At 37.6% G+C, this 15,618-nt stretch overlaps 1 protein-coding gene and 1 long non-coding RNA gene across 2 annotated transcripts; one reads left to right on the top strand and one right to left on the bottom strand.

Moving 5' to 3' along the window:
• The first annotated feature begins 4,488 nt into the window (after positions 1-4,488).
• LOC113339579 lies at positions 4,489-7,243 on the top strand. The gene is made up of 6 exons (XR_003355094.1): positions 4,489-4,613; positions 4,764-4,887; positions 5,341-5,437; positions 6,046-6,169; positions 6,702-6,816; positions 7,049-7,243. It is a non-coding gene; the product is annotated as an uncharacterized LOC113339579 (long non-coding RNA).
• Positions 7,244-12,769: 5,526 nt separating this feature from the next.
• On the bottom strand, positions 12,770-15,618 carry LOC113274975. The gene is made up of 4 exons (XM_026524403.1): positions 15,612-15,618; positions 15,161-15,528; positions 14,109-14,854; positions 12,770-13,874 (listed from the first exon to the last, which is right to left on the bottom strand). The coding sequence occupies exons 1-4, from the start codon at positions 15,616-15,618 to the stop codon at positions 12,770-12,772; spliced, it is 2,226 nt and encodes a 741-aa protein (XP_026380188.1).

Below are 15,618 nucleotides of genomic sequence, written 5' to 3'. Positions count from 1 at the left end.
AAAACGAATAGATGATAGTAGTTGTGATTCAAAATTAGGATTTGATTACTTGAAATCAAAAATTTGATCCGAAAATTTTCTTGGATTTACAGTAGCAGAAACATAATCGGTAGATAACTATCTATTTTACCTACCGATTATGGTTGATGTTCTTGGATTTACACTAGCAGAAACATAATCGGTAGATAATAATCTACTATACCTACCGATTATGGTTGATGTTCTTCGTTTCTTAAGAACATCAACCATAATCGGTAGGTAAATTGATCGATATCTACCGATTATTCTTGATTCTAAAAATTAAATTTCCCTGTACAAAAAGTTACGCACAATCGATAGATAATGAACACCATTAACTACCGATTGTGAAAGTAGAAAATTTTGAAATTTTTGTTAAGTTTTGAAAATTTGAATTTGAGGCCATGAACACAACCGGTAGATAATAAGCATCACTTATTAACACAATTCACTTCCGATTATGGTAGTACTAAAATTCGAAAATTTAGTATATTCGGAGGTTAAAGTAATACACTTTACTACCGATTATGGTAGTACCAAAGTTCGAAAATTTTAGGATTTTTGCAAAATCATATTTTGGGGCCAATATACATTCGGAAGTCAAATTTACTACCGATTATGGTAGTACTAATATTCGAAAATTGAATATATTCGGAGGTTAAAGTAACACACTTTACTACCGATTATGGTAATACCAAAATTCGAAAATTTTAAGATTTTGCAAAATCACATTTTGGGGCCAATATACATTCGGAAATCAAATTTACTACCGATTATGGTAGTGCTAAAAGTTCGAAAATTGAGTATACTCGGAGGTTAAAGTAACACACTTTACTACCGATTATGGTAGTACCAAAGTTCGAAAATTTTAGGATTTTGGCAAAATCTCATTTTGGGGCCAATATACGTTCGGAAGTTAAATTTACTACCGATTATAGTAGTGCTAAAATTCGAAAATTTAGTATATTTGGAGGTTAAAGTAACACACTTTACTACCGATTATGGTAGTACCAAAGTTCAAAAATTTTAGAATTTTGACAAAATCTCATTTTGGGGACAATAAACATTCGGAAGTTAAATTTACTACCGATTATGGTAGTACTAAGATTCAAAAAATGAATATATTCGGAGGCTAAAGTAACACAATTTACTACCGATTATGGTTGTACCAAAGTTCGAAAATTTAAGGATTTTGGCAAAATATCATTTTAGGGAAAATATACATTCGGAAGTTAAAGTAACACACTTTACTACCGATTATGGTTGTACCAAAGTCGAAAATTAAAGGATTTTGGAAAAATCTCATTTTGGGACCAATATACATTCGGAAGTTAAAGTAACACACTTTACTACCGATTATGGTTGTACCAAAGTTCGAAAAAGCAAAAAAAAAAAAAATCCCTCAAATTTTTTTATCACCCGAATCCTGCTCAAACTACCGAATATCGAAGGGTAATTTTGTCATTATGAAATATGGGAGATAAGGGGTGAACACAATTTAGGATTGGGTGACCTTTTTTGTTTTATTGTTGGCCCCTAATTTCGTTTGAGTGGCCCCTAAAAATGCCAGGATTTACAAAGGTAGGCCTTTTTTTTTTTCGTTTTCAAATCCAATTTTTTTGTTAGAGGTAGAGCAAAAACGATTATGAGGAGAGCGAAAATTATAATCGACTCGTTAAGTTAGACCTTTTCATTATAATTTTTAAACTTAGACCAAATTAACCCTATTATACACCTCCACCACCACGGTCAACTCCACCACCACCCTTAAAGATTATCTGCAGATATCACAAAGCATAGGAACGCGAGAAAGTCATTTATCAACAAAGAATTAAGAGCGAAGATAATCAAAGCCATTAGCCACAGGCGAATAAAGGAAGTCTACTATGTCACTCCTGACGCACACGATGACATCACGAGAATCACACGAAACATGTGAAGATCAGTGCGATAAGAACGCGACAACAACAAGATAGGGTGATGGAATCGCCCTTACAGATCCGATTTAAGGGACTTTATTAGCTGTTCTCCACTATGTATAACCCCTATAAAAGGCTCCATAGGCCATTGTAAAAGAGAAAGACCTTTTTTGAGAATTTGTATAAGGAATTTAGGAGAGAGAAAGTTGATTGCTTCCCAAGTTAGGGTTTTCTTCTATTTGACTTGGTTTGTGTTCATGTTCTTAATGAAAATAACTTGGAAGATTTATTCTCATGTCTTAGTTTCTCATCAAATTATTATTAGGTTGTGACTATCAGTTTTTTGATAGTTACATTTTGGCGCATCGAAACAGCTCGGATGAGTAAGAGGGATGTTCCTCACCTGTGAAGTTTTCAAGATGGTTTAGATTCGTTTGTTTTGATTTTCAAAATGCAAAGTTTATTCTTCCTTTTGAGAGAGTAGATGATTTTCTAGATATAGAAGAGATTTTTGAGTTTGAGTTTTTGCTTAAAAAGATTTTCAGAAGTTGTATTCTTAGATTTCAAATGAATTTCTTATAATTTGTCAAAAATAAAGTTAGTGTTTCAGGTAGAGAGATGGCAAGAATAGCATATAGAGTAGAGAATGTAACACCCACAGGGAGGAGCAGAAGGATTCACTACAAGAAAATTTAGCTATTGCTACACCATATATTGCCACACCTTCAATATACATGTTGCAAAAGCAAATTTCTAGTTACAATACTTTTCAGTTGCAGCTAAAAGTAATAATTTACTGCTGCAAAATGAAACTTTTGCCACACAACTGTAGCAAACAATATGAAAAGAGTGTGGCAAAAAAATATAATTTCTTGCTGCAGCAATAAAGATTAGGTGCAGTAATAGACTTCTTGCTACATAGGTTATCGCGATACTAATAGGGGCTAATGCAATAACCATTGGATGTTGCAATATATTAAGTTTTTTGTAGTGATTGCAAGACGGAGAGGAGGAGAAGTCGGTGAAACATCGGTCATGGGTGAAAGGAACCATCAAGCTCAACATGACCAGCCGCAGATCCAACGAGTACAGGAAGGAAGCAACATCAACAGATATGTTTATGATGAGGTAAGTGTGCATACTGCAGATACAGATACAGATACGACGGACGAAGGCGGAGAAAGTACTCCTGAGCAAGGACCAATCACAGCGAATGAAGAGGAGATGACTATTGAAGAACTAAGGCAAAGGATGGTAGAATAAAGGCGAAGAGAAGAAGAAGAGAGGACAATCCTTACGGGACAAAATGCTGCCCTAAGAGAGGAAAACCACAGGCTCAACAAACAAAGATCGTGAACAACATCAAGAACCACTTGCGCGGCATCCGAGTCAAGAACAAGCAGAATTTCATCAAGGCCAAACCGATCGCATAGAGATGATCGCACAAGGAATCAGATTAACAACAATCATGTAGGACATGCCAACGTGAGAGACAACATACAAGAGCCACGCGATCATAACCACACCGTACGTCATCACAGAGAAAACCAAAACGAGCAAGGGAGTGAATATGTGGGCGGAATGACAGGACTAGGAGAAAGAAGAAGGATCCCATATCGGAATAACCATCACCAACGCATCGAAACAATCGCAGAGGGCAATGAGACGGAGGACTTAGCAAATGACGACGCAAGGAGAGAAAATTGATTGCTTCCCAAGTTAGGGTTTTCTTGTATTTCATTTGGTTTATGTTCATGTTCTTAATGAAAATAACTTAGAAGATTTATTATCATGTCTTAGTTTCTCATCAAATTATTATTAGGGTGTGACTATCAGTTTTTTTGGTAGTTACAGGAGAAAGAGGGGGGTCTAGGTATACAGATTCCTTGGCAAATATAAGTGGCCAAGCGAAGGTGATAAAGCAAAATTTTTGAGAGAGAGGAAGGAATGGTTGAATACGGAACTGTTTACGGCTTTGGTAGTAACGGAGTAATCTGGCAATTTAGCTAAGACAAGTGGACATAAGAACACTAATTAATGGAGACATGAGATGTAACGCCACTGTCATATTGGTAAAACCAACGGAATTAAATAAATCTTTTACGTTTTAGTCACATTAGTGGTGGTGAAGTTGAATTCCAATACTGCTCTAGATTAGGTTAATAGATGTTTTGTGTCGTGGGCGTGTGAAGGAAATATGTGTAAGTAAAGGTATTTTGGTCCTAGTCAAAAAAGAAATATCGAACAGGTTTTAATTACCGAGTATGATACGATTTTTTTCATTTTTTTTTTGGATCTATTTTTGCTCTCCTTCTAACAAAATCCAGAGCCAGAACAATATCTAACTCCTTTAAAATCCAAAGCTCCTTAGGCTCCACGTTGAACGGTGACCGTCACCCACTCACAGAATTGTTCCGTTTCACTTTTCCTCATAGGAGAGAAAAACTCACAAAATTAACAAATTTATCCGAGAAAAATAAAAACAAAATTCAAGAAAAAAAATCGGCAGACCAAAAAAAAAAAAAAACCTAAATACAATTATTCTCTTCCTCGCGTCTTTCCTTCCCCGTTCTCCTTCGATTTATTTTATCTTAATTTCTCATTGTGTTATTGATTAACATGATCGAACAAATAAGGGACATACATATAACATCTTGAATCAATCCTTTTCTATTGGTAAACTCTAACTCTTTTCTTTTCCGTCTTTTTGTTTCTCTGAATCAATGAATCCTAATCCTTTCGTTTGCTCTTAAGTTGTTGTTTTTTTATTTACTGAGTATAGATTGATCTTTAGGATTCCAAATATACATTTTTCTCTGCTTGCAGGTAACAATGGATACTGGTAATTAATCATCCAAAAGAAAAAAGAATTCTTCCCATAAGAAGAAATCCAGGATTGTTTCAATTTGCAGGGATGGTTTTCACTTTTCCACGATTTTCACTGAAAAAGGTATGACATTTACTACAAAACTCTAACCCTATTTCCCATTTCTCTATTTCCTTCTCACAATTAAAAGAAGAAGCCGGGAAGATTATTATGTTTTTTTTTTATAATCAATGGTTTTCTTGTATTTTTTCCTGTATGATTTAGGTCTATAAGTATAGGCAGATCTCCATCAAGTAAGAAAATCATTATATCTGAATTGCAGTAATATCTAATTTGTAGCTTTCGATAAACAACATCGATTTGTGTTTAGGTTGTATCATTGCGAAGGTTTCTTTTACCCTAATTCCATTATTCTCAAAGTTTTTACTTTTCTTAGAGTTTCCTAAAGATTTGTATTTCAATAATTTAGTTGTTTATGTTTTGTTCTGGAATATCTTCTCTATAATCTTATGCTTATTCATGATGTGTAAATGAATCTTTGATCTCAATACTATGCTCTAATATCTTCGTCGACAGGGTGTTGAATGATTTAGTTGGTGCAAAAACCAAAAGTCTTTTGGTCTCAACAGAACAAAACAATAGATGCTGAAACGATATTCACACTATTTTTCCGGTAAGAGTTTCTTATGATAGAAAAAAATTACCCTCTCCGTTGAACTGAAAGAATGGTAAAATACATTGTTTTTTTATTTCTTTTCGTTGCACATTATTATATATATGTACATATGGTTCATGGATTAATAACCTAACTTATGGTTTGCGAGACAAAGACAGTAGATTTCTTGGTAACTCACAGAATTGCTCCGTTTCACTTTTCCTCAAAGGAGAGAAAAACTATTTTTACTCACAAAATTAACAAATTTATCTAAGAAAAAAAAATCGGAATACCAAAAAAAAAAAAAAAAAAAAACCCTTTGAACGAAACCTAAAAACAATTATTCTCTTCCTCGCGTCTTTCCTTCCTTGTTCTGCTTCGATTATTTTATCTTAAGTTCTCATTGTGTTATTGATTAACATGGTCGAAGAAATAAGGAACATATATGTAACATCTTGAACCAATCCTTTTCTATTGGTAAACTATAACTCTTTTATTTTCCGTCTCTTTGTTTCTCTGAATCAATGAACCCTAATCCTTTCGTTTGCTCTTAAGTTTTTTTTTTTGATTTATTGAGTATAGGTTGATCTTTAGGATTCTAAATATACATTTTTCTCTCCTTGCAGGTAACAGTGGATACTGGTAATTAATCATCCAAAAGAAAAAAGAATTATTCCCATAAAAAGAAATCCAGGATTGTTTAAATTTACAGGGATGGTTTTCACTTTTCCACGATTTTCACTGAAAAAGGTATGACCTTTACTACAAAACCCTAACCCTATTTTCCATTTCTCTATTTCCTTCTCACGATTAAAAGGAGAAGCCGGGAAGATTATTATGTTTTTTTTAATAATCAATGGTTTTCTTGTATTTTTTCCTGTATGATTTAGGGCTATAAGTATAGGCAGATCTCCATCAAGTAAGAAAATCATGACATCTGAATTGCAGTAATCATCTAATTTGTAGATTTCGATAAACAACATCGATTTGTGTTTAGGTTGTATCATTGCGAAGGTTTCTTTTACTCTAATTTCATTATTCTCAAAGTTTTTACTTTTCTTAGAGTTTCTTCACATGAATTCTACATGGGTAACGACAATCCATGGTTAGGTAACTTACTACCAAAACGAGTAATGCAGAGATGTAAATCTCTGCATCAAGAAAATTTAGCATCGCTTCAAGTCCTACGTTATATTTCTTGGGGTTTTGGTGGATTTTTTTCTTGAAAATTACAACAGTTTATGATGTTGATTCTTATTATTTTTTACCTTGCTATCTGCAGGATATTTCTACATATGTTCACTTCATCCTAGGAATGATAGCTCGACTTGAGTTGGCTGCATGAGAGAAAGAAATGTAGTAATCTCGACTATCTTGGGATACTTCATGTCAGTCAGGTACTATAAATTTATATTTTTTTCGTTAACGAATTTTACTGTTGCAATCTGGAATGATATAATAGTTGGGTACTTGAACATTTTAATTATCTATATGATATTCTCAATATACTTAAGTAGAGCATCTTAAGATATCAACTCTAACTGATATTGTGTTTAGCTGAATGGTCCTTAACTATACATGGATCATTCTCGAGGCTTTATGTGACGCTTCTTACTATTAAATTATCAGGGTCAAAGGTAGCTATATTATGACATTTCTCATGATAGGGCGAGGCGAAGCCAAGCTTTACCAAATAAAATGGGGACTAGGGCGAGGCGAAGCCGAGCTTTACCAAATCAAATGGGAAATTGGACGAGGCGAAGCCGAGCTTTACCAAATCAAATGGGGACTTGGGCGAGGCGAAGCCGAGCTTTACCAAATCAAAGAAAGCGGCAGTGATGCATTGTATTTGTAGTTTGTAATTGTAGATTGAATTGGTGAACCAAGTTTGCGAAGCTGCCCAGGCGTAGCACGGGCACAAAATCTAGTTTTCGTTTTATAAAAAGTAGGCCTCTTTTGACCGTATTTTTTTAAAAAAAAAAAGTAAACATATGTTATCTGCCTTTTTATCATCGTTAGGGTGCTTGAAAAATACTTATGAGTCTCAACCTTGTAACTCACCGATTTATTCAAACTTTTAACTCACCTACTAAACTTAACAGGTTTGTAGTGTTCCCCGTGCATTTTATACCCATCATCAAAGTTGAACATGTTGCCAAAACAGCGGACACATCACTCAACGATAATTTTATCTTCTCAATAACATATCTTCCTTCACATATTTTCTTCACCTTGTTTTCATCTTTGAGTGGTGGTGCTGGTATTTCATCAACTTCCAGCAATAGCAACCATCAAGATGATGTGTCTAATTTGTGATGAAGAAGGCCATGAAGCAAAGGGTTTTCCATGGGCTTATTCGAGTTGCAACACTGATAGAGTGAGAGCATTATTGAGATTTAACCAAACAAATGAAAGAACCTTATACAAATGATTGAATTAAATACTTTGAGTGGTTTGATCTTGCTTTTGGACTTCTAATAAAGCTTCCATCACTACAACGTTGCATTGCATGTGGAGAAAAAAAAATCATTGTTTTAATACGTGTTTATGAGACAATAAACTAGGCTTCAAATAAAACTGCAATTCTCAATGAGAACTAAAGATGCGTAAAAATCAACATAGTTTACCCTGTGTGTAAGAACAAAGACTTTGAATCTTTCAGACGGTTTCAGATGCTATTGTAATTAAAACAAAGGAAACATTGAAGGAAAAAGTAAATGAAATATGTAAGGAATTTAAGAAAAATATTCAAGTGTAATACAATAATATTTAATGATAATATTGTTTTTCAATTTGAGAAATTACTCTACAGAAGAAACTGCACACATTCAGAGTTTTTTATGTATATAAATTTCGGAAATTTCTTTCAATTTAATATATCATAAACAAACCCAAGAATTTAAAACCAAAAGATAAGAAAATTAAATAAAAAGAAACTCATATCTCCATAAACTTATTTGGTTTTTTCTTTCCCTTTAGATCTGATACTGTAAATGCGATTTTATTGTAACAGAAACAAACATGTTTGAAATTTTGACTAAAACTGGGCTAATTAAGGAGATCCACTAATGAAGTCTTGCTCCTTTCCCTTAACATATTTTCCATATCTTGTTGCAGCTGGCTGAGAAGATTCACTAACACTACTATGTGTCTTGGAGTTGATATTCATTCCATCCCTAGCACTGGTACTTTCAACTGCATCTTTAATCTTCCTCTTTGACAGAGCTGATGCTTTAGTTATGGACTTTGAGATATCAACACAGGTTCTTCACCCTTTGGGTTAGATCCAACTGCTCCTCCATAACATGCTTTCTCATAGTGGCCTGAACATCTTACTAATTCTAGTCTTCTTTTCACTTTAAGATTCATCATAAGATCTGATTCTCTTAGCCCTTGGTATTTATGTTTTTTTTATGTTTACTGGAGCCTTACTATGAAACCCTAAAAGAATAAAAGTTTGATACTTTATATTTATTGCACAACCACCAATGAAGATGTAAAAAATACAATAAATAATAAGGGAAAAATATAATTAAATATACCTCTACCCAATCATATGGACCTTCTAATGGGTAAAAGTCTAGAGCATATGTTTCTTATAGTAGTCCCTTATTTCTATGATGAATATATGGGAATCAGGACAATAAATGAATATGTCAAAAGCAAACTTACTTATGCCAGTTAGGTCTCAAGGGCTTTAAAGGCAGAGACAACATGCTGGCAAGTAAACCTTCTTAACTACCATTACAAACAACTACATGCCTTCTTCGGCAGATTGATAAGAAAGATGTCTCTATGAACACTAGTAACCTTATATACTTTACCCCTGATTATCACCATCCAATTTAAAATTAGTGGTCAAATATATCATCTTCTTAACTAGATCAATTTCCTTTGGAACTAACTCACCATCCTTTCATTTCAAAGAATCATTCATTCTCTTGTAGAAAAGCCTCATTACCAGTTCTCCATACATCAAACCGAACATCCAAATTATCTTATCTCTCAACTTCTAGATTATTTTATTGAGGATTCAGAAAAATAGTTGTTCATGTGCTCAAATTTCCTAGTATTTGGAAAATGGGACCTGGACTGCCATTCAGGTCTTTCACTCAGGAAATAGTTAGCAGCATTTAAATCTTCCTAAATATGTTGCTGAATTTATGACGGGGATTTAATATATATTTACGAGGAAACATTACGATTTCCTGATATTTGCACCCTTACAAGAATGCTTTATAAACTAACTTCCCTTTCATGAATAGGATTATAGATTATCCCTGCATTGGATTTGTTAATCAACAAAACATCCTCCATTAATATCTTATGTTTTTGTATGATCAATGGTGTTCTTCTGTTTGTAAGGTAAAATATCTTTACCTCCAACACAAATCTGATGATGGTTTGGATGATGATCGAACTGCTGCTTTTCTCTCCACGTGACCACCTGCAAAAAAAACCTCTGATGCTTAAGTTAGCTAGAGTTTTTCACAGGATATTGTGTAGAGAAGATTGCGTCCCTTTTAGAGTTGAGAACTCATATATTTATATCTTTCATATTAGGGTTTAGCCCTAATTTCGAGATAAGATTGAGTTGTATTAACTTTCCCAGCAAATCTTTCGGAATATTCCAGAATATTCCCTGCGTGATTTGGCCAACAATCCTTCTAGATGTTTTCAGAAACTTCTTCTAGGGTTATGGAATTAGCTAAGAAAAAGGGGGAAAAAGACCAAGCCCAAGAATTGGCACAATTGGCTAAGCCCACCCAATGGGGCGGAGAAATCCGCAAGCTGAATGAGGATGGGCTGAAATATCAATGAGTCAATGGTTCAACTCGGCTGCAACTCGGTGAGCCGACTCGGTACAACCAGGAGGGCGTAAACATCCTCCAATGTAAATATGTGTGGGGTGGAAACAACCGAGGAGTATTTTAATTGGATGCATCGTGAAGCATAGGATCAAAGCCAACTGCCGCCGGCATGGCCGTGGGGGTTCGCCGTCGGGAACTGTTATCGTCGTTTTGCTGAGGAAGATGACTGTTGACGCTATAGACGGTGACTCTAACGGCGTCATGACGTCGTTAAGTAGAATGAACCTGATTCGCTGCATGCTAACGGCGTTAGACGGTAACGGTATATCCGACGGAATATACTCTTCTTAACAGAGTACGCTGACGTCATCACAGTGTGATGACTCATGCTGAGGTCACCACACATTGGACCGACGACTGTACTTTTCCGTCAACGTGGCGTCCTCTGGCTGGTCTGCTCTGCTGAAGTGGCACATCATCGTTGATGTGGCACTGCTGACGTGGCTCATTATCGCTGACGCGACATTCTCCGATAGGTTTGATGTGCTGACGTGGCAGTTGTTGATGTCGTGCCATGTTGACGTGTCAATTGAGTTGTGGCACCTCCTTTTTTGGTGTAAAATATTAGGGTACCAACATCGCCCCGTCTTAATCCATAACTTCGGGTTCCCTAAATTCGTTTGCAACTGAACTTTGCGTTTTGGTGTGCTACATAACTCTCCCCCAAGCGTGTGGTTAGAGTGTTATGTAGCTCTCCCCCAATTAATAGTACGTTTGTGCTGAGGTGTTACATATCTCGCCCCCAAGTGACTGAGGTGATATGTAACCCGCTTCAGTAGAGTGTTATGTAGTTTGTGTCATGCTGCTCAATGCTCGCGCATGGGTGCACTTCTTAACTTCATTTTGCTCGCACATGGAATGAGAATTTGTGTTCTTCTGCTATCTTGAATTCGCGCAGGGGGTCAATCCTACTATTCAAGATGCGCGCAGAGTTGAAATTTATACACTTTCCCATGCCTGGACAGGAGAAAATGTTCGCCACATTTGTTGACATCCCATATGATGGGGATATGCTTGGAATAGGGTAAAAATGCTTGAACTGTGCATTCACCCTATCTGCGAGGTGTTGGAGATGCTGATGACAGCGGACTCGAACTGTACTGCTTTGCCATTTACGACTGACTGCGGATTCGAACCATCCGCAACCACTTATAATTAAACACGAACAATCTTGATGAGTGTGGAGTACCAAAATAATATTGAATTAAATATGTGAATAAGAATCACAACATAAGTACCTACTGCCCAACAACAACTGCCTCGTTAAAACCTTTGCATAGAAAACCCAGTAGGATAAAACCATCATAAAGGAAAAAGATTGCAGTGCAGCAGGATTTGAACGAAACTACTCCCATGCGAATTTAGATAATGATAAACTTATTCAAGTGGAACGAATTCCACGTCTTCCACGGTTTTGAATCTTGAGTTCCATTGAGGTTCCTTAGGTAGTAGAAGCCGCGAGATGCTGGCCTGTCCACTATGTATGGACCTTCCCAGTTTGCTCCGAGCTTTCCACAGTTTGGTTCCATTGTGGCTACTCGGGTTTTCTTCAAGACATATTCCCCTGGTTTGAATGACCGTTCTCTGACCTTAAGCTCATAGCTCAACTTGATTGCTTGCTGGTATCGAACCAACCGCTGCAAGGTTGTTTCTCTTTGGTCTTCCAGCAACTCTTTATCTTAAGACATTATGATGTCGTTGCTTCCAGATTTGACAGCACGAGTCTTGGTAGTCTTAAGGTGTACCTCGGTGGGTATAACTGCCTCTGTTCCATAAGCCAGTATGAATGGGGGAATCCAGTGGATGTTTTTGGGGTTGTTCGGTAAGATCATAATACTCATGGGAACTCTTCTGTCTATTTTCCCTTCGCCTTCTCCGGCCTTTTCTTGAGATTGTCCATAATAACACGATTCGTTGATTCTTCCTGCCCATTTCTCTAAGTATAATATGGAGCAGAGAAATTATGTCGAATGCTCAGGTTCTTGCAGAATTCTTTGATCACTCCAGAGTCGAACTGCTTGCCATTTTCTGATACTAACTCGTGTGGGATTCTGAATCTGCAGACGATGTTCTCCCATAAACTTTTTTACATCATGTCTGGTAACATGTACCAGTGTCACTGTCTCGACCCATTTGGCAAAATAATCAGTAGCAGCCAATATGTATTTCACTTCTCCAGGAGCTCGGGGGAGTGGTCCGACGACGTCTAGGACCCACTTAGCGAATGGCCAGGGACTTAAAACTAGATGCAATTCGCTGGAGGGCCTTTTAGGAATTGGAGCGTGCTCTTGGCATGGCACACACTTTTGTGCGTACTCTTTAGCGTCTTTATGCATGTATGGCCAGAAGTACCCCTGGGTAAGTATCAAGTGTGCGAGACTGCGTCCTCCAGAATGGTTGCCACATATTCCTTCATGAGCCTCGACCAGTATCTGTTGTCCTTCCTCGGCTGATATGCATCGCAAAAATGGCTCTAAATCTACAGGTTCAGTAAATGTCCCTCGATCATTGAATATCTCCATACATTATTTTTCACTTTTGAAGCGAGATTCTCATCTTCTGGGAGTTCACTGGTTGTCAAATACCGAATATAAGGTTCAAACCAGTCTGAAGAGTTTTCAACAGGATTGTCTGAATTGTCTATCACTGGATTGTCAACATCCATATTGTTGTCAATGTTGTTGATATCTTCCTGTACTGATGTAGTTACCTTCTCTCCTCCACTAGCGTGTTCGAGATCCAGAACAAAGTGGCTGTTGGAGATGCTAGGTAACTCATGGAAATCCACTACAATGAAAAGAGTGGCGTCAGTATCAACTGCGGAAGACAAATATGTTAAAGCGTCTGTGTGCCTGTTTTCCAACCGTGGTCGCTGCCCAATAGACAACTGATCAAATTCGTTTACCAGCTCTCTCATACGATCCAAATATAAGGCCATCGTTTCTTCCTTCGCTCTGTAAGTGCCCAAAAACTGATTAACTACTAGCATGGAATCAGCGATCAGCTTCACGTTTTTTTCCTCCAACTGCTTGACAGCTTTTAACCCGATAATCGCTGCTTCATACTCGGCTTCATTATTGGATGCAAGAAAACCCAATCTAGTCGCTTTCTCGATCATTGATCCTTCAGGAGTAAGGATGACACATCCAACTCCAGATCCACCAACGTTTGATGATCCATCAATAAAAACAGTCCGCAGTGGCTTAGGCGTATCAACCTCCATTCTGGACTCGCCCCCGGCCTGATTAGTGGTTGACTCTTCGGGTTTGTAGAACAACTCTTCTTCTTCGGTAACTGTTTCTATGTCGTCCACATGGAAATCTGCTAACAATGCATCCAATGCTTGTCCCTTCTCTGCAGTTCTGGTTTCGTACTTGATTTCATACGCCCCCATAAAATTTGACCGTATTGCTAGTCGGATGGAATCATCAGCACGCTCCAGGATTCTCTTCAGCGGATATTCAGAATAGACTACGATCTGCCTTCCTTGGAAATACGGCTTGAGGCGACGTGATGCATGCAACAGTGCCAGTGATATTTTCACAATCTCTTTATACCGTGTTTTGGCCCCTGTCAGTGATTTACTGAAGAAGTAAACCGGCTTTTCATGTGGGTCATTAACAAATAATACTGCACTTACAACGCTCTTTGTTGTAACTAGATAGACTCTGATAGGTTGTCCAGTTTTTGGGATCACCAATACTGGGGAGTGGACAAATATTGTTTGATTTCATCGAACGCTCTTTCGCACTCATCCGTCCAGCCAAAATTCACTGCTTTCTTCAAAACGTAAAAAAAAAGGTTTGAATCGGTCTGACGAGCGTGAAATGAATCGACTTAAAGCTGCTAATCGCTCTACTAGCTTCTGGACCTGCTTCTTCGTTCTTGGGGATGGCGTATCTCTAATGGATCTGATTTGCTCCGGATTCGCCTCGATTCCTATGTGGGTCATCAAGTATCCAAGGAAGTTTTCTGAGGATAACCCGAATGAACATTTTGCTGGGTTGAGCTTCATGCGATATCGCCTCAAGATATTGAACGTCTTCTGTATATCGAGAAACTGAGACTCCTTTTGATCAGATTTCACTACCATATCGTTGATGTATACCTCCATCGTCTTCCCAATCAGATCTTTGAACATATCGTCTACCAAATGTTGGTAGGTTGCTCCTGCGTTCTTTAGCCCGAACGGCATCACAGTATAGCAGTAGACTCCTTTGTCAGTTACAAAGGCAGTATGATCTTGATATTCCTCGAATAAAGGTATTTGGTTATACCCTGAAAAACCGTCCATGAATGACAGTCTCCAATACCCTGAGGTTGCATCCACCAAATCTCTTATCCGCGGAAGTGGGTACGGATCACTCAGACATGCTTTATTTAAATCAGTAAAATCGATACAGACACGAATTTTACCATTCTTCTTTGGAACTGGCACGACATTGGACAGCCAGTGAGGATATTGTACCGGCCGAATGAAGCCCGCTTCTAACAGTTTCTCGACTTCTGCAGCAACTCCATCTTTTTTGCTTTGCGCTATATTCTTGAATTTCTGACGAACTGGCTGGAACTTCTAATCGATATTTAGCTTATGACAGGCTACATTCGGATTTATCCCAGGCATTTCAGCAAAACTCCATGCGAAAACGTCAACGTTTTCCCTTAACAATGTAATCAAACCACCACGTTCGTTGCGCGGGTATATCTACTCTACGAACGTGGTTTTGTGCTTCTCATCCCCAATCTGGACCTCGATCAGTTTCTCGACTGTTGGGGGTTCATCCGCATCCTCTCCCATATATGATTCTGAAGGGAGAGGATTATGTAATTTTTATTTTTGTTCCACTCGCAAGATATGGTTCCCGCTAACTTCTGATTTCTGGTATTCTTCCATGGCGTGCTCGTGACATTTGTGAGCTTCCATCTGGTCGCTCCTCACTTTCAGGACCCCTTCAGGTGTAATAAACTTCAGGAATTGATGATACGAGGATGTGACTGCACCGATCGCATGCATCCAGTCTCGTCCTACGATCGCATTATATGGAGCTCGACAATCCATCAACAAGAAGTTGCCTAGAACGGACTTGTAAGCTACAGTTATTGGCATCTTTACTTTCCCAATCTCCTTTGTAACTTCGCCACTGAAGCCGATAATTGGATTTTCATCCTCCTCGATCAACTCATGCGAGAGACTCATAGAGGAATAGGCTCCTGAAAATAGCACGCTCACAGAGCTTCCTGTATCTACCAGAATACGGTGTACAGTAAACATGCCAATCCAGGCTGTTATGATGATAAAATCATTGTGGGGACGTGTATACCTCTCAT

This window comes from Papaver somniferum, chromosome 1 (genome assembly GCF_003573695.1).
Source record: "Papaver somniferum cultivar HN1 chromosome 1, ASM357369v1, whole genome shotgun sequence".
NCBI lineage: Eukaryota > Viridiplantae > Streptophyta > Magnoliopsida > Ranunculales > Papaveraceae > Papaver > Papaver somniferum.
Note: the sequence above shows the minus strand (reverse complement) of the source record. Positions and strands in the feature narration are given on the sequence as shown.

What these genes read in the sequence shown, in the direction of transcription:
- LOC113274975 (XM_026524403.1), bottom strand. An exon ending in AAGAATACCAGAAATCAGAA is followed by an intron (nt 14,855 to 15,160) that starts GTTAGCGGGAAC and finishes TAGAAGTTCCAG; the next exon opens with CCAGTTCGTCAGAAATTCAA. An exon ending in AGTCGATTCATTTCACGCTC is followed by an intron (nt 13,875 to 14,108) that starts GTCAGACCGATT and finishes TTACTTCTTCAG; the next exon opens with TAAATCACTGACAGGGGCCA.